This window comes from Euprymna scolopes, chromosome 19 (assembly GCF_053919585.1).
Source record: "Euprymna scolopes isolate OS-2025 chromosome 19, ASM5391958v1, whole genome shotgun sequence".
In the NCBI taxonomy this organism is placed as follows: domain Eukaryota; kingdom Metazoa; phylum Mollusca; class Cephalopoda; order Sepiida; family Sepiolidae; genus Euprymna; species Euprymna scolopes.
In genome coordinates this window covers 80,115,279-80,134,209 of record NC_136500.1, presented here as the reverse complement: position 1 = coordinate 80,134,209, position 18,931 = coordinate 80,115,279, and the positions used below count along the sequence as shown (strand labels likewise).

The 18,931-nt window shown below is 32.9% G+C and overlaps 1 protein-coding gene across 1 annotated transcript in view; it reads right to left on the bottom strand.

Moving 5' to 3' along the window:
• The window catches only part of LOC145239781 (muskelin-like), a gene marked incomplete in the record, with an annotated part of 94,653 nt that overhangs the window by 9,363 nt on the left and 66,359 nt on the right, over positions 1 to 18,931 (bottom strand). The window contains 6 exon segments of the mRNA XM_080103257.1: positions 343 to 420; positions 3,261 to 3,372; positions 6,429 to 6,505; positions 8,942 to 9,009; positions 13,438 to 13,567; positions 17,691 to 17,832. Of these exon segments, the coding sequence (XP_079959383.1) occupies positions 343 to 420; positions 3,261 to 3,372; positions 6,429 to 6,505; positions 8,942 to 9,009; positions 13,438 to 13,567; positions 17,691 to 17,832 (607 nt within the window).

Sequence of the window (18,931 nt, the reverse complement as noted above, 5' to 3'; positions counted from 1 at the left end):
AAAAGGGCATTCGAATTAGAAAAATTGGAAGTTGAAATTCCATCATAATCTGACCAGGACCGAATTTTCCAAGGTTACAGTCATGTAAGATGCAGGACTTCATTGGCTGCAATGTAAGCCAACTAGAGAGTGAGATACTCTGAACAAGATCTATGACAATTGGTAAAGCCATGCGGTTGCTAGGCTATATACAAACATAGTTAAAACTCAAATGAAAGCATAACCTTCTGGTTGATAAAAAATGACAATAAAGATCAGAGTCAGGAAAAACAAAACAAACAATACCTTCTCTCGTGAAATGCAAGGATTTCGGAGTAATCTAACACAGAGAAGACAGCTTACCTTCAAAGTCCAGAAATCATCAAGTCTCATCTTAGGAAGATTGTCTTTACCAGGATTGCCACCAAATAAATAGTGAACCTATTAGGAATTTAAAAAAGGAAAAGAAAATAGATTGGAACACTGAAATAATTTACAAAGCCAATAAATTACATACATTTGGAATATGACGACTCTTTTGGCTAAGATCAACGTGTAGTATTTGTTCTGTCCTCGGTCAGTAAAGGAGGAATCCTTCTAGACTAAGGGAATTAAAATTTTTGTTCAAATCCAGAGTGTTCTTATTTAGAAGAGCTGACTTTTTTTTGAATATTAAAAACTGACCTTGTGTCTAATTCTACTCTGGAAGGAAGGTAAGTAAATTGGAACTAATGTTTTATATTACATTGTCCAATAGAGATCACTTTTATGAGGAACTTGTAGCACTTGTCCCTCCACCTACTCGACATAGATACCCCTGACTAACCTGACAAGCAGTAAAATTCCACCCCTTCATTGTAGGTGCTGAAAAATTTTCAGCCATCGAACTGGTAGACGTTGGAATTCCCTACCTGTTTCCTTAATTCTACCAACATGCAGAAATTTAAATGTAATGTGAACAGACATCTCACTGCTTAACTCCTTATTTAGAGTTTCCTTGTAGGCATGGTTCCTAATAATAGGCCCTCATGTCACCGTGGCAATTTGCCTTGTTTGAGGTGAATAAAAACTTCAAAAAGTGAATTTCTAAAACTTACAAACATATTAAAATTTCTGTTTCTTATTTAGAAATCAACCTAATTCAAAAGATAAAAAAAAATCTTCATGATGTACATACCTGTTACAGAATGAAGATGTCATATTCCAAAAATCATGTAAATTGATCAAGTAGTTTTATTTTTAATTAGTGGGCCGGGGTGCCTGGCCTTGCCTGGTCGTAAAATATGTTTAAACATTTTAATTTATGTAGATTTCATATTTATTATTGCAGAGCAAATTCTCTATTGAATGTTATATTGTACCAAATATCTCGTACGGTTTTCAAAAATCAGAAAAAGGACTTGGGTGCCATCAGCTAGAATCAAAACCAAAACATTTAGCACTCCACACGCGTTCCCTACAGTTTGAGCTATCACCAGATAGATAAGATATAAAATTAAACCATTTCAAGCTACCTTTGAATTTGCGCATGCGCACAAGTAATAAGAATATGTTAACAAGTTGAAATGAATTTATTTTCAACTTACCGACATTTCTGCATGTTATTCATCCATCCAAACAAAGACTTTACTCATTATAAACCATTCTTCGTGTATGAATGATTACTATTTCTTGTTAATTTCAATGTTATGTGACCTGTAGTTTAAGAATCCATCAGTTAAATATTTTAACACAGACAGACACACACGCACACATTGTATTTATTTTTAGTCGTGTGCAAGCGACTCTATAAGTCACTCCGTCGGTAACACTTTTGTGCTTGGCCTTTTTGGTTAAGATCAAAGGTCTGTTGTTAATACATGCTGTTCTTAGCTTTTTAAGCTTTTCTTGGCCAAGATCAGTGTAGTATCTGTTCTTACTACATGCTGTACTTATGTTTGTAACTTTTCCTTGGCCACATAGCTAATATAATGTTTCAAATTCCCTAAATCAAATAATTTTTGTGATATAAAGTGGGGGATCACTTTTCTGTATTAATTTAATGTAAAATGATCACCCACTTTACAACCAGTCAGTCTCAAAGCCATTCAAGTCATTCTCCAGATCATTCAAGTTGTTTTTGAAGGATTCCAGTTATTTTTTAAGCATTCAAGTCATTCAATTCATCCTTAAGTTTATTAAAGTCATTCTAAGTCATTTACTTTTTATTTATTTAAGTCATTTCAGCCCATTTTTCGGTCATTTTAGTTTATCTTTAAGAATTTCATGTCAATCCTACATTTACGCATTCATTCATTACATGAAAGCACGCGACTAATGGCTTGTTAATTAAGAAAATCAACTGAAAAATAACTGCCTCACCCACCATTATGAAAAAAATGTCAAAGGGAGATAACTCAAAAATAATTGATTTATGTTGTAATGCTTATGGATTCCCATTACTTAAATATGATTTTATAAAAATAAAACTACTTGGTCAATTTGCGTGATTTTTGGAATGTGATATTTTCGTTTCATCATGAATATATAAATCATACAGACTTTTTCGTATTTTGTTTCTTTTTAATTAGGTTGAATTCTAAATAAGAACCACATTTCCCTCTTATTCGAGACTCCTATATTTGCCATGGTCAACAGATTTGTATATCCTTTGCATATCAGCTGTTTCTTCCAGCTTTTTCAATGATGGTCATGATCTATATCAACTCCATCCTGCGGAGGGTGATTGATCTATGATGGGCTGTACCCGATTGTCTTACCTAGTTACTGCTTTCCATTACTGCACTCTTACTTTAAAAACTAAACATGTTTTACTTTTATAAACCCTCTCACAACTACATGCGATCAAATACAAGACTAAGAAAGGATTGTAAAAAAAAAAAAAAAAAAAAAAAAAAATTACTTCAGTGTCTAAAACTAATCAACAATAAGTGTTATGTGAATAGATACAACAGAAAACAGCAATTTCCCTCTCTTTGTCAGAAACATTGCTTATGGAATGTGAGAACTCAAAGGACAAAAATAGAGCAAGCTAGAGTTATGATGTTGCCGAAAGTAAACTGATGGCCCACGTTCTGTAACAGTTCCGGACTTTGACACAAGGCACATGAAAAAAGCCTGAAGTCGAAACGTTGTGATGACAACAAGGAAGATGAGAAAACCAGACGAAAAATTATAAATAATAAATGAAATTTGTGTATAAAAAAGATTCAATATTGTTTTCTTGTATTGAATTACTATAAATATGCGTGATAATAGTAATATTTAGAGGTGATACTAACCTTCCTGTGATGGTCATAGACCAATTGGTGTGCAAAACGTGGCATTGGTTCCACGTGTTGCATTTTATTCCAGTATTGTTGGCCAGGATTCTCATTTTTGTATATACACGACCTATTGGTAGGCACGGGTAAAAAAAAAAAAAATGGCAGGTGGTTAAATATACAATTTTGTTTACACATTTGAATTGTTATTCTAATACATAGATAAAAAAAAGAAAGAAAAAGAAAACAAGGGATCGAAACAAGGGGACAAAACAAAAACAAGGAAAAGAAACGGGGGAATAAATAAACAAAGGGAAAAAAAAAACGGAAATGGGGGGAAAAAAAACGGAAATGGGGGGAAAAAAAAAACAGGAATGGGGGGAAAAAAAAAACAGGAATGGGGGAAAAAAAAAACAGGAATGGGGGAAAAAAAAAACAGGAATGGGGGAAAAAAAAACAGGAATGGGGGAAAAAAAAACAGGAATGGGGGAAAAAAAAACAGGAATGGGGGAAAAAAAAAACAGGAATGGGGGAAAAAAAAAACAGGAATGGGGGAAAAAAAAAACAGGAATGGGGGAAAAAAAAAACAGGAATGGGGGAAAAAAAAAACAGGAATGGGGGAAAAAAAAAACAGGAATGGGGGAAAAAAAAACAGGAATGGGGAAAAAAAAAAACAGGAATGGGGGGAAAAAAAAACAGGAATGGGGGAAAAAAAAACAGGAATGGGGGAAAAAAAAACAGGAATGGGGGAAAAAAAAACAGGAATGGGGGAAAAAAAACAGGAATGGGGGAAAAAACAGGAATGGGGGAAAAAAACAGGAATGGGGGAAAAAAACAGGAATGGGGGAAGAAAAACAGGAATGGGGGAAGAAAAACAGGAATGGGGGAAGAAAAACAGGAATGGGGGAAGAAAAACAGGAATGGGGAAGAAAAACAGGAATGGGGGAAGAAAAACAGGAATGGGGGAAGAAAAACAGGAATGGGGAAGAAAAACAGGAATGGGGAAGAAAAACAGGAATGGGGAAGAAAAACAGGAATGGGGAAGAAAAACAGGAATGGGGAAGAAAAACAGGAATGGGGAAGAAAAACAGGAATGGGGAAGAAAAACAGGAATGGGGAAGAAAAACAGGAATGGGGAAGAAAATCAGGAATGGGGGAAGAAAATCAGGAATGGGGGAAGAAAATCAGGAATGGGGAAGAAAAACAGGAATGGGGAAGAAAAACAGGAATGGGGAAGAAAAACAGGAATGGGGAAGAAAAACAGGAATGGGGAAGAAAAACAGGAATGGGGGAAAAAAACAGGAATGGGGGAAAAAAACAGGAATGGGGGGGGAAACAGGAATGGGGGGGGAAACAGGAATGGGGGGGGGAAACAGGAATGGGAGAAAAAAAACAGGAATGGGGAAAAAAAAACAGGAATGGGGGAAAAAAACAGGAATGGGGGGAACAGGAATGGGAGGAAAAATAGGAAAAAACAGGAATGGGAGAAAAAAAAAAGGAAAAAACAGGACAGACAATTAAAAAAGACAGACAATTAAAAGACACAATTAAAAACAAAAACAAGAAAAAAAAACAGAAAAGAAAAAGGCCGATAAATAGAGAAAGAACTGATATAAGAAACAAAAAGAGAAAACAAAACAGAAAAAAAATATAGAAAAACCAGAAATTAAACGAAAAAGAAAATAAGAGAAAAAGAAACAGAAGGAAAAAAAACATTCAGTACAAATAAACAAAGAAACAGAAAAAAAAAATAGTAAAACAAAAACATTTAAAGCAAATTTTAAAAAGATTTAAAATACTTTGAGCTTGGAATTAAATAAAAGCTACTTAATATTTGGCCTTATTCTTCCATGTAACAAATTATTTGTAGAGCAGACATAAAACACATTAGAAATTGAAATAAAAATATTAAATTGTGTGCAAATAAAAATTATATAGAAACCTTGCAAAATTATACTGAATTAACAATTTGCCAACTTTTTGAAACTTACAAACTTATTTTTTAAGTTAATAACTTACTATTTTGACTGATATTTAACTAGTTATCTAACATAAGCGATAAAAAAAATAAATGAATGGATAAATATTATCAAAAGCATTGGAAATTATTTCAGTAGTTAAAAGTCATCTCCCTTCATAAAGTCCCTGCAACTTATGTCCCCGATAGTAGCTCCCAACTTCAAAGTGGCACTGTGCCTTGCTTGGGGGTGAAACTAAAAAAAAAAAAAAAAAAATTTTTTGCTTTCATTACATATTTATTGTAATTTTTACTAATTATAAAATCATTGCAACCTGGCAAAAATATGCGACTGGTGAGAGCATGTTAATGCTAGGCAATTAAATTAGGACTTCACATGTTTGTCCGATTTTTTAAAATTATCATTCCTATCTTTTGTCATTATCAAAACTTGTAATTCTGTTTTTCTTCTTCTTATTATTATAATAATCACAATTAGATCATTATTTTATTATTAATTGAATATTTATTGAAGTTAACAATACAATAACCTAAACTAAAGCAAAATTTTTTAAAATTCTATTTTGAACATCATTAATATTCACACACTTCTTCCGTTTAGTCATAGCCAGTTTCTCCTTCCCTACATTCGTCATGTAATCTGCATCTCTGGCCCTTAGCTCTTTACTTATAAGAGTTAACAAAAATTAGTTCTTGTCCAGAATTTCCACGTATTAAAAACAAAAATAAAAATTTCTATGATGTACATATCCATTACTAAATGAAAACCTATTCCAAAAATTACGTAAATTGATCAAGTAAGGGTTTTATAAAGAAAATCTAAGCAATTAATAGGAATCTCACAACTTTGAATTATGTTGAGTTATCTTCCTTTGTTGTGTTCTTTTTTTCTTTTTAAGATTTTTTTCAAAATAGATAGCAGTTCTTTAGTTATTCATAAAATTTGATTTAAAAATAAAACTATGCAGTCAATTTATGATTTTTGGGTTACATTTTTGTTTCATCATATGTACGTACCTCTTTTTTTTCTTTTTTTTTTTTTTTTTTTTGAATATGGGGCATTCTGGACAAAAACCAAATCTTTTTCAATTTGATTTTTAGGTCTTTATACAATTAAAAATAAAAAGATAAATAAACGTAAGACCTCTGGGTAACACCGAGTAAGCGCAACAAGTTAACAAAATGAAGTAAAAAATGAAAATACATACCAACGATTTTTGTCAATATCATAAACCCAAAATGAATTCTTCACATTGTCCCGCTTATCTTTATCTTTACTTAAACCCTGCAAAAAAGATTTTGATTAAAAAAATAAATAACTTTAGACATTTTAAAAATTAATAGCTTAATGTAGTTTACTTGAAGCATTGTGTGTAGTGTATATATGCAGATAATTTATGAGACGATTACAATGCACAGGTGGAACAGATAAATATGGACTGAAAACAAAGACAGACATGCAGAGGTGATAAACTTAGTTTTTCAGTTTTCTACCCTGTATTAATAGTTTCAAATTAATATCATTTCCAATTTAAAATGTTCTTATTGTACAATTAATATTTTAAAAAGATATTTCAAATAAAAAACTCTAAACATTTACATAGATAATTTCAGCATGAACAAGTGAAGCATGCATGGTCCCCTAGAGTGCACAGTGAATGAGGCATAAAAAAAAAAAAAAAAAAAAAAAAAATGACTAAGTTCAGCATTGCTCCCCTCCTCCCCATTTAGTCCCAAGAGTTCCCAGGGAACGTCCAATGCTGGTGAAAAATGAACAAACGGTGCAATTTTAGGCCTTAACCTATGTGAATTTCAGTGTTTTGTACCATGCAAAAAAAAAAAAAAAAAAAAAAAAAAAATGACAAAGCCCCCCTCCACCCCCATTTGGCCCCAAGGCCTTAACATTTAAATTTAAGTTCAGCACCATGCAAAACTGCTAATTAGACATACACAAAAATTTTTTGACAAATATGGTAAAATAGTCCCAAAAATGGAGTGTTTTTATTAGCCCTAAATGAGCCTCTGGGGCACACCCAAAAGTTATTGCAAAGTATAGACAAACAAAATTATATAGAAATTAGTTACAATTTTTCAGAAAGTTTTATAAAAATCCAAGGTATCAATTTTTTTTAATAAGCACAAAAGTGTCAATTTTAGCCATTTTAACCCAAAAGGCACCCCTAGGGGGACAATCAGAGTTTTCCAGGAAAATCTTCTGTTACTTTTTATTTTTACTCATATCATGTTTAATGTTTGTGCAAAATTTAAAAAAATTCCAAGGCATAGTTATTGAGAAAAGTGCGGACAGATGAATGGACAAGGGTGAATTTACTTTTGTTGGGGGACCAAAACAAAATTTTTTAAAATGCAGTGTGCTGGATGCAAACTTACATAACTTAAGTTCTAAATCACACATGTTATCAATGGGACTATGAGGAGACAAATGTTATGACGCTGCAGATTCATCTTTTTAAAACGAAAGAGCGAAATGATCGTTCGTGCATGCACGGTTTTTACTTGACCATCCCCGTAAAACAAAACCTTTCTACATGAAATAATTGACGATTTTTTTCTAATTTTTTGATATTATGTGTTCCAGAGATCGCTCTTTCTAAATGGTACCACGTTCATGCTACTTCAATGTGGATGACAAAAGTTTTTAGTGGACATACAAACAAACACTTCCTTTTTATATAATAGACTAACATGGATACCAGATGTTGCCTGAACCCACATGAAATTCTGTTTAAACACACCCGCTATACTAAGGATACTGAGCACTTTTTCATTATTATATGTCAACTCTATTGTGGGCAACGTCGATACCCCCACAACAATTTAAAAATAAGAGATACGGTAATCCTACTTCAAAACGGATAAAAACACGAAAATCTAAAAAGAAGAACATGACAACCTCTCGCAGATATTTCAGCAGAAGAGATATGAAGACAAGCTATTCTCCGGATATTGAGCACTTTTTGTTGCTCATGCCCCCCCCCCCAAATTCTTCATGGCATGAAAAGATTGGCAGGTGGCATCTAGATACTTATACAGTAGGAGGCATATATATGAAAATCACATTCCAAGTAAAAATTCTTAAATATACTTATGTATCAGGCAAAATAAGTATCTCCACCAAAAATTATCAAGTAGAATTTTAATTAAAAATAAAAGATCAGTTTTATCATATTTTGCCAATTCGCTATTGGTTAAAGCAGAAATCTTTTAAAGCAGGGAAAGACAATTCAGTTTGTCATTTAACCAAGTAATAATTAGGGAACAAGAGAATATTTTTATCATTGTTTTGACTCTCGAGTATATATCCGATACAGTTAATTATCAAGAACCACATCATTTTATCTAAAACCATATTAGATATTAACTGATATATACTCGAGAGTCAAAATAATGAAAAGAATATTCTCTTATCATAGCTCTAGTAATAATACAGTGGATCAGCAAAATAGGAAAATAGATTTTTTTTTTTTTTTTTTTTTTGTAGATATAGATTCCAGCTATGTAAAGAAATCATAAAAAAAACATTCAGAGGATGATCACAAAATGGGCTGATCAAATAAGCGTTGATACTGATATGGCGCAACTAACAGCTGAAAAATTGGTTCACGATAAATGGCAGAATTTTGTTCTCAAGCACATGGCAAAGCTTCCTAGAGTATGCACAGGAGTCAAAAGAGTAGGTCAAATTAAAAGCAATACTTACCGATAAAACATGAATCTCATTCAAGTCAGGATCAATTGTGGCTCGTTGTGTGAACCCAGCAGCAGGGACTGTTCAAAAGAGGATAACCATAGTTAAAAGGGCTTGAAATTAGGGAGAAGTAACATATTTTACGAAAACCCTCAACTATTTAATCAAAATAAACAACACACACACACGCATTTATATTCTAGCAAGGAGACCTGATATTGCACAGGATTTAATGGTTAAAATTGTTTTTATTGTCATCGAAATCGGTAAAATTTTCCCTTTTTTCAATCAAATTGATTAATTACCTACGAGTTTGGGACCCATCGGATTGACATTTGTATTTTGGTGAATATTTTTTTTAGAAAGTCTTACTTTGGATGATACTATGTTGTTGAATGTTCGACTCACGATGGCATTTCTTTCGATATGGAATAAAGTCAACACACTCTAGTAATATAAGCTTGATGATGAGTTTTTGCTGGCATGCTGTGCATAATGGGGACTTAACATCTTCCAGTACATACATGCGTGTCAAACAAGCGTGGCCTATGTGTAATCGATTTAGTATAACCTTTTTTTTTTCTGTTAAAGCTGTTTTTAGTATGCCATTCTCCAATAATTGGTTTAATATTTTGTAGTTTATTGTTTACATATTGATTCCATTCCTTTAGCAACTTGTTGGTCATTTTTTATTTATTTAAGGCTCATAGTCAGCATATAATATTTTGTTGGGAGATTTTTCCCTTTGCAGCTCTTTTTGCTTCTTGGTCAACTGTGAATACCAATAGGACCAATATGGCTTGATATCCAACATAAAATTATTTCTTTGTTATTTGAAAGTTGATGTATTTTGTTCAGGATTTGAATGGTTAGGAATTCTATCTTTTTTTAAATTTTTTTTTTAGCGCTTTTAAAGCACTGAATTATTATAATTTGTTTTTGTTTACTTTTAGTGATTAGATCAAGTACAAGATTAATAGCAATAATTTTGGCACTATATTTGGATGTTGCATTTATTAATCTTTTGCTTAGTTTTACTTCACAAGGTATGGCAGCACTACTTACTTTATTTTCACGATCGAAGGCATCTATGATTATTTTTTAGATCAGTTCGTAGCTTGTAGACTGCACGTTTTGATGGTTTTGTTGTTTTTCCAAATATGATTTTGCGTTCTGAGTTGGATTTAGTGGACTTGAAGCTATTTTGGTAAAATATTGAAGTGCTAGTTCTTCCTTTCTTATTGGTGGTCGGCTTCATAGAGGCTTTCTACTAAAGATGTGCTAAAAGTGCCGGATGTGATTCTCAATCATTGAAATATTCAATTGGAGATTCTACAAAATTATCTGTTTTGAAATGTTTTTCCTTTTGTTTTTGTTAAACCCTTAATTGTACTTATTCTCTATGTTAGCAATTACTACAAGACTGATTTGTTCAATCGCTTTTGTATCGAGAACATTATTGCACCTTTTGGTGTTATATGTATTTTAAATATTAGGCTCAAATCTAAGATACCTTCATCTCAAGCAGTTCCTCCCACTTTGCATACAAAGAGAAGGGATAGGATCAAGAGAATGCCAAGGGGACTGTGGCATTTTTTTTTTCTTTTTTAACTTATTATGGAATACTAAAAATGTTAGCTATAAAATCATGGCGAGACAGATTAATCATAGATAAAAGGGGGTGAGGGTGAAGTTTTATGTGAAAAAGCAGATATTTCAGATTTTTGTAAAATTATGACAATAAGAATCAGACATTAATAAATATTCCTCAAAGCTTAAGCTTTAATTTTTAGAAATTTTCTAGAATCAAAATCGTGGAATTTTGCTCAAAACATAAGGTTTAGTATCATTATATATTGACATTAATCTAAGAAAACAAAAGTGGTGCCAAACTGTTAGTTGGATTAATTTTAACAGTTCTAGGATTGATATCCTGGTTACAACATATGTAAAACCCAATACAATTGCAATTTATTTGGACATATCTTAAAAAAAAAAAAGGTCCCCATCGTTACTATATACTAACAATCATTTTATAAACTTTTCTTTTCAAAATCTGCATTCTCATAGTGTAGTAATAACAATAGCGTAATAACTTATTGTGGATTATTACAAACATTTTATTTCCTTTTATAATAACTTAAATTTTCAAATATGCATTATATATTATTATTAGTCTTATATTACTACATATAATAATGTAATATTTACAAGTCTGTTAGATATTACTAGTTTTATGGCGTTTATCTAATTTTAGACAAAATAGAATATATGTTCTTCCAACAAACTGGCCCAATTGAAACACTAGAGAGAACATCAAACAAAATTTTGATTATCTCAGCAGCCACATTGCATCCACCGAAAAAAAATAAAAAAACGTTTATATAGGCAAGGCTTGGAGTGTACTCAATTGGCTAAAAGTTACATGGAAATCTTCCCTCTTGGCACAGATCAAGAAAAACTTTTTTAGAGCCGTAGTGAAGACCGTGCAGTTTTATAGTTCACCAGCATGTAAAAATCTTGCAAGTAGAATGCTCCGGGCAGTGTTAAGCTTAAACTGGAAAACACATCCAACCATTAGCTGTCTGTATGATCAGTTGCCTAGGATCTCTTCAGTAATAAGAGAAAGAACATGATATGCCAGACATTGCTACAGAAGAAAAGAGGAGGTCATCTGTGACATGGTACTATGGGATCCTAAACATGGAATCGATAAAGTAGGAAGACCAGTCAAGACGTACACAAAATTGATAGAATACACTGGCTTACAACTTGAATATCTTCCTAAGGCCATGAAAGATAGAGACCTGTGGAGGGAAAGAGTCTGTTTGGCCTGGGCAACCTGGCCAATACGGTGATCTAATTTTATTAAAATTGCACAAAAACTTTATCATGTACATAACTGTTAGGTTAAAAAACCCCAAAAAACAAAACTGTACAGCAAAAGTTACAAATGCATCCAATTTTTTGTTTTTATAAAACAATATCAATTTGATTATTATTATTACGGAATATTTGAACCTGATGTTTGATGTTTGAATGGTCCTTAGGCCATTGAACTTAATATAAATAGAAAATGGACATTTCAATGTTAAAATGCGTTTTTTCTTGTATGAACAAAAATACCTGATGAATTTGGTGTACTGTTTTTTGTTTTTTTTAAACTTAACATAAACACAAAAAAGTGTTGTGCCATTTTATTTATTTCCTTTCTATGAGCATTTTTTAATATTGAAGTAGAACTGGATAAACCCCATTTTTAATTTCAAAAACCCAATTTTTATTAACATTATTGTGGACTAGCAGTTCAGCCCAGCTTTGCTCGGGCCCTATCTACTGTTTATAACTTTATGTGCATATATATATATATATATATATATATATATATATATTAAAAAGTTTGACTCCTGTCCAGGTAACCTACATCTACAATTTTAAGTGTTTAGACCCAAAATTGCCGGAGGAGTTTAGTAGAGTCTGCAAAGGTCAACTCTTTCAACTTTGACCTCTTGGCAGCCAAATTTTTGCCCAAAAACTGATTAAAAAGCTTGCTGCATGTCTGAATACCCTTTGTGTAAAATTTCACATGTTTAGACCAAAAATTAGCTGAATAGTTTGCTAGGGACCACAAGGTCAAATTTTTTTAACTTTGACCCCTTGGCGGCCAAATTTTTGTCCAAAAACCGATTAAAAACCTTGCCCTATGTCTGAATACACTATGTAAAATTTCAAATGTTTAAAGCAAAATTTGGCCGAGTAATTTGGTAGATACCGCAGAGGTCAATTTAAAAAATTTTTTTTTTATGTTAACCCCAATTGACCCCTTAACATTTGTTCTGGGCTCAAATCAAATTAAAAAGATTGATCCATGTCCAAGGAACCTACATCTAAAATTTCAAGTGTTTAGACTCAAAATTGGCGGAGGAGTTTGATAGAGTTTTCAAAGGTCAAATCTTTGACAGCTAAATTTCTGGTTGAAAACCGATTAAAAAGATTTTCCCAAATCTCAATACCCCTTATGTCAAATCTCGAGTCTGTAGACTGAAAATTGACAGAGTTATTTGGTAGGCAAATGTACACACACACGGATATTTTCACTTTTATAGATATAGATTATTTCAAGCATTTTACTTTCATTTTTTTTTCTTTTTTTTTTTTAAAAACAAAAATAAACTAGGTTTGCATTGTTTAAATTAATCAGACAATTGTTCTCACCTTGAGTGTTATTTCCACAATATGTTGGTCGAGGTTTTTCTTGCCAAAACATAACTTTTACACCCAACGAAGGTCGGAGGTTACATCGACTGAAATATGCAATATTATGCAGCTAACACCCAAATTGAGAACAATTGTCCCATTAATCTAAACAATACAAATATTCATACTTCATCTCCAAAATTCAGAAATGTAAAAATAAACTAATCTTGCTGATTCTGAGCAAAAATACCACCAAGAAAAATGGAGACACTTCATTGCTTTTTTTTTTTTGTTTTCTTTGAAAAACTTACTTTGCGAAGAATCTTTTCGTGTACCATCTGTAATCACCTCAACTCGATGAGCATCAACATCATAAGTGAAAAAATCATTCAAGTATTCTTTGGATCTTTGACCAGCAAATATATACAGTAATCTTTTTTTCTGAAAAAACAAAAAAAACAAAAAAAAAAAACATTTTTTTTTTTAAAGTGAAAAGCAATCTCAGACACAGAAAAAAAATTTCTATTTTTTGGGCTACCATTCTCATCTTCAGTATTATTCTCACGTCTTGGCCAATGTAACCTCTGAACTCTAAAGTGTTCATCTATCTGCAGGGAATTTAAAAGGAAACCTTTATTTAATCCATAGAGGTAACAACATTTTCTTGTTCCATCAGCCATGACCAAGTTGAAGTATTGAAGTAATTCGCAGTTATATTCTTAGTATCGCTCGCACTGAGGATTGAACCCCCAGAAGAACTGAATTTTACCTGGTACTTTATCCCTTACACTATAGGTCCTTGTAGTCATGGCTGATGGAACAAGAGCATCCTACTCCTGTGGTTTTGTTCAGATTCCAGAGTTCCACTAAAAATGTTGCATTAGTTGAATTGTGAGAATAACACAGAAGATGAGGATAGTAGTCGAAATAATACAAATTATCAATCTTCATCTCAAAAAAAGATGCAGAAACAAAAAAATAAATAATTGGAATTGTAGAAGGCGGTACAATGCAGAAGTAACGGAAAGACACAAGCTGAAGCAGGTGAGAAGTTTATTAATACAACTTATAAATACATGTGTACATATTCATATTTCATATACGCAGTATATTTATATTTTGCACAGTGGTCACCTGGGAAAGTCGGTCTGGTGGTATGTCCGTGTAATATAATATTTCAAGAAAGAAAAAAAATAAATTATTAAAAAGGATCGCCAACAAGTAAAACACGAAACAAGAAACTGGTGATTACCATGTACATTGAATCTGGATATGATCATCAACTTAAATAAATACGATACATACTATTTATCTTGGATGTTCGACACATGGAATGAAGAATAACTTATTAAAGGACTCATCTCCCTTGATATCTTTATATCAAGAAAGAAACTGATAATTCAGTAAAACTAGCCTGGGTGCCCGGCGTTGCCCGGGTGTTTGGAGGTGTGCGTTGAGAAAAAAAGAAGAAAAAAAAAAAAAAGCAGGCTCGAACCCGTGACGCGAAGACGGAAAAAGAAAGTGAAAGAAAATCTGACATCTTACCGCTACTCCATGACGCAATCAGAAGTTCAGAATGGTAAGATTAAGCAAAGTCAATCCAACCGTTACTATGACTTGTAAAAAATCGATTCCTCCTTGTAGAAAACTGCCCAGGTGAAGGAATTAATGTTTTGGGCCAATTTTTCGATATTTGTCGTCAGAGACATCGAGCTTCAAAATGATACTGATCTTGTGAAAATCTGTTGCTTCTGTCAAAACATACAGTGGGGGTCAAAAGAGTTTGCAGATCTATTTTTTCTCAATTTCTTTCTTAATTTTGCTTTATTTTTCATTTTGGACTCTTCCATCATTTGCTGGTTGCCATTCTGGTTCATTCCATTACTACATTTTACGATAAAAGCCAGAATTTAATAATAGTTCGACATTTTCCACTTTTCAGGTGAGCCAAAAGTTTATGCAGGTAATCTTAATTTATTGATAATGGCTAAAGGAAAGCTGTTGACAGATAGGGAGAAAGGTGAAATTGTTACATTTCTTGTTGCAAAGAAGTCTACATTGGAAATTTCAAAACGAGATCATCGAACTGTGAAACCTTTCGTCATTGACGACAAAGATGGAAGAAAAAAAGCATAAAAGTGGCAGACCAAAGGTGACTTCACCACGAGATATTGGAAAAATCAAGAGGAGTTTGCTAGCAAACCCATACAGCACAAGCAAAGCTATTTTCGACCACGCAGAAGTGTCTGGCATCTCTAAAAGATCCGAAATCAGACTTTGAAACAGATAGCCGACCAGAGAACACAGACAAAATGTCCTCCTTTGAGTAATATAAACTGTCAGAAGTGACTAGCATGGGCCACTAAATATTTGGAAACCAATTTTCAAAATGATCTCTGGATTGATGAGGCCCGAACAACCCCCGATGGTTGGGCCAAGGGATGGCTTCTTAAAGGTAATAGCCCACGCTTGTGATTCAGACGTCAACAGGGAGGAGGAGGAGGAGGAGGAGTGATGATTTGGGCTGGTATTATTGGAAGTGAGATTGTTGGTCTTTTTCTTGTCCCTGACTGTGTCAAAATGAATTCTGTGAACTACTGCAAGCTTTTGGAAGCAAATTTATTGCCCTGGTTGAATTCACAAAATGATGCTCTCAACCAGAATCTAATTATCCAACAAGACAATGCCCCAAGCCATGCTTCTCGGCTCACAAAAGCTTGGCTTTCAGACAAGAGGATCTCTGGTGAACGTCTGATGAACTGGCCACCTCAGAGCCCAGATTTGAATCCGATAGAGAACCTCTGGTCGATTCTGAAGAGGAAGGTTTACGAAAACTGGCATCAATTCCATAGTAAAAAAGACATTTGGGAGAGAATCAAGAAGGTATCTTCTGAAATCACACCTCAGCAAGTGCATACATTAACATCCTCTGTGGATAGGAGGCCGATTGATTTGATTAAAAATGGGGGAAAGCGAATAAAGGGTTAAATAGTTTCATAAATTCGTATTGTTCTGTTAATTGTTATTTGAGTAATAACCTGTTTTCTTGTAATATGTTATCAATATATGGTACTATAATCATGATGACACAATTTTTCGAATTATATCATGTTTAAAAATGGTATTTATTGCAGATAAATGAGTGCTTGCAAACTCTTTGGGCCCATATTCCTTCCTGAAATCATTTAAAGATCCATATCCCCCCCCCCCAGAATATGATTATTTGGTTTCCGTTTCTATGAATTTACTTCATATATTTGCGTATCAAACAGTGAGTAACATAGTTATTATATTGGAAAATATTGAAGCATAAATTTATCAATTTATACAATTTGCAAACACTTTTGACCCCCACTGTACATACATACATTTAAACAGACAGGTAAGATTTATATTATAGATGTCGTTCATGAATAAGATTTAAATTATTTTTTCTGAAGATTTTTCGGATTTATCCATCCTCAGAAACGAGGGGCATTTCATATCAGTTTATTTTTTTAACATTAAAAGTATTAAGTAAAATCCTCGTTAATGCAATAACGTCTGCGTGATGTAATAGAATGGTGATTAAATAGTTATTTTTTATACAGAATTTTAGTGAATATCAAAAAAGGTTCTTTTGAAGCATCTATTAGGTTTTAAATTTGAAAACCAAACAAAATGCTGTTATAAACCACAATTTCCTCTTTGAAAAGTTACCTTTCTTTTCCAAGATGGCAAACAACATGCCTGACAAAGGTCAGACGCTACACCGACCGAAACGTTGCACAAGTAATACTCAAGATAAGAATAGTTTAATCAAAACAAGTAATACAAACGAATTTAAGATGTTTTTTTCTCATTACTTTATTTACATATATATATATATTTTTTTAAGAAAAATTTTAGAATTTAAAAAAAAAAAAAAAAAAAAAAAAAAAAAAAATCAAATAATGGATACAAAAGTTTTCATATTTCAGAATTTTTTTTTCAAGATAAGGATTGACAAGTTGAATTATTCAAACAACTTTTCATCTTGAATGAGTTTCAGCCGATGTAACTTCAAACCTTGTTAAGGTGCACTTTATAAAACTCTGGAATCTGTACAGAATTTCAAACCAGATATTTAATCTACAGAGATAGATTATTCTCATTCTGTCAGCCATGATCGGGTAGAAGTCTAAAGCAATTTTTAATTATATGATAAAGATATTTTAGTAGTATTTAACATGAGCCAACTTTAAGTGATAGTCTGGGGGGGGGGTTAAAGGTTCAATCCTCAGTATAGGTGATACTAATATATAATTAAGAATTACTTAGGACTTCTAGCTGGTCATGACTGATGAAATGGAAGCAATATACTCTCATGGACTAAATTTTAAATTTTAAATTCTGTACATATTTTGAGTTTGAGGAAATGAAACTTGCAGAAGGTCGAAGGTTACATCGGTTGAAATATTACGAGAATAACATTCAAGACGAGAATAGTAATCTTGGAAAATCCAATGTTTTTCATGTTCAACAAAATACTTTTGAAAGAACAAATGGTGTCAAATGACACTGTGCGTATGTGAAATTAACTTACTGGATGGAAGAGCATTGAATGACCAATCCGTGATCGTATTTCATTGCAATCGTCCCGTAGTTTACGCCACGTGTTAGTTGGTACATGGTATGAATAGAGACCACTGAATGTCGGCTCATGACTTCTCTCTCCTTCACTGGAGCTTGAAAAAAAAAAAAAAAAAAATTCTTTTGAAAATAGAAAAATTATATATATATATATATATATATATATATATATATATATATATATATATCCCATTCCTTGACACAGATAGTAACATTCCCTACCCATCTCCCAGATCATCAGGACCAGCAAGTCTCACTTCTGGACCTATTTCTGACCACAGTTCATGAAGATTGTATAACAAATGTCCATTGCCCTCTCGGGTATGCTGATCATGCTGTGATAATGAAAGCTCACCATAAACTCTCGACCAAGTTGAAGAGTTACTGCTCAATATGACAAGGTACTACAATAAGGCTGATTGGGATGTCATCAGAGATCACATCAGAGATGCTCCATGGGAAAATATCTTTTCTCTTCCTGCGGAATAGTGTGCAAATGAGACCACTGAATAGTTCAAAGCGGCAATTGAAGCACATGTTCTCACATTTCTATAGCAAACCCCACTCTTCCCAATGGTTTACTTCTACTTGTGCAACTGCCATTACTCAAAGGCAGCATGCATACCACAGACTTATCTGGCATAAATCCAGTACAAATAGACAAAAGTATATAGAAGCTAGAAGTAATTGTAAGAAGGAAATAGCCACAGCTAAGAGAGAATATATCAAAACCAGCAGAAAACACATTGAAGCACACAAATTAGGAACTTGTGATTTCTGGAAAATCTATGTGTAATAAATAAGAATCAACAATTCCCCCACTATCCAAGAACCTTGAAATTGTTTGCAACCGAGAAGGCTAATCTGATTGCCCGTCGGTTTACCTAGCAAACTACTCCCTCCCAGATTTTCCTCTGCTGACAGAAACCACACTAGATGATCTGAAATCACCCCTTCAAGTACATGATATAACAAAAAAAAAAAAAAAAAAACAACCTAGATACCTCAAAAGCATGTGGACCTGATCTCACCCCTGATCTTAATTTAAAAAAAAAAAAAAAAAAAAATACTCCACTGAGGTTGCTCATGTTCTCTCCAAACTTTGCAACAAAGGCCTTAACAAATCTTACTTTCCTGACTGCTAGAAAACTGCTTCTGTGGTACCAGTTTACAAGAATTCTGGCGAAAGAACTG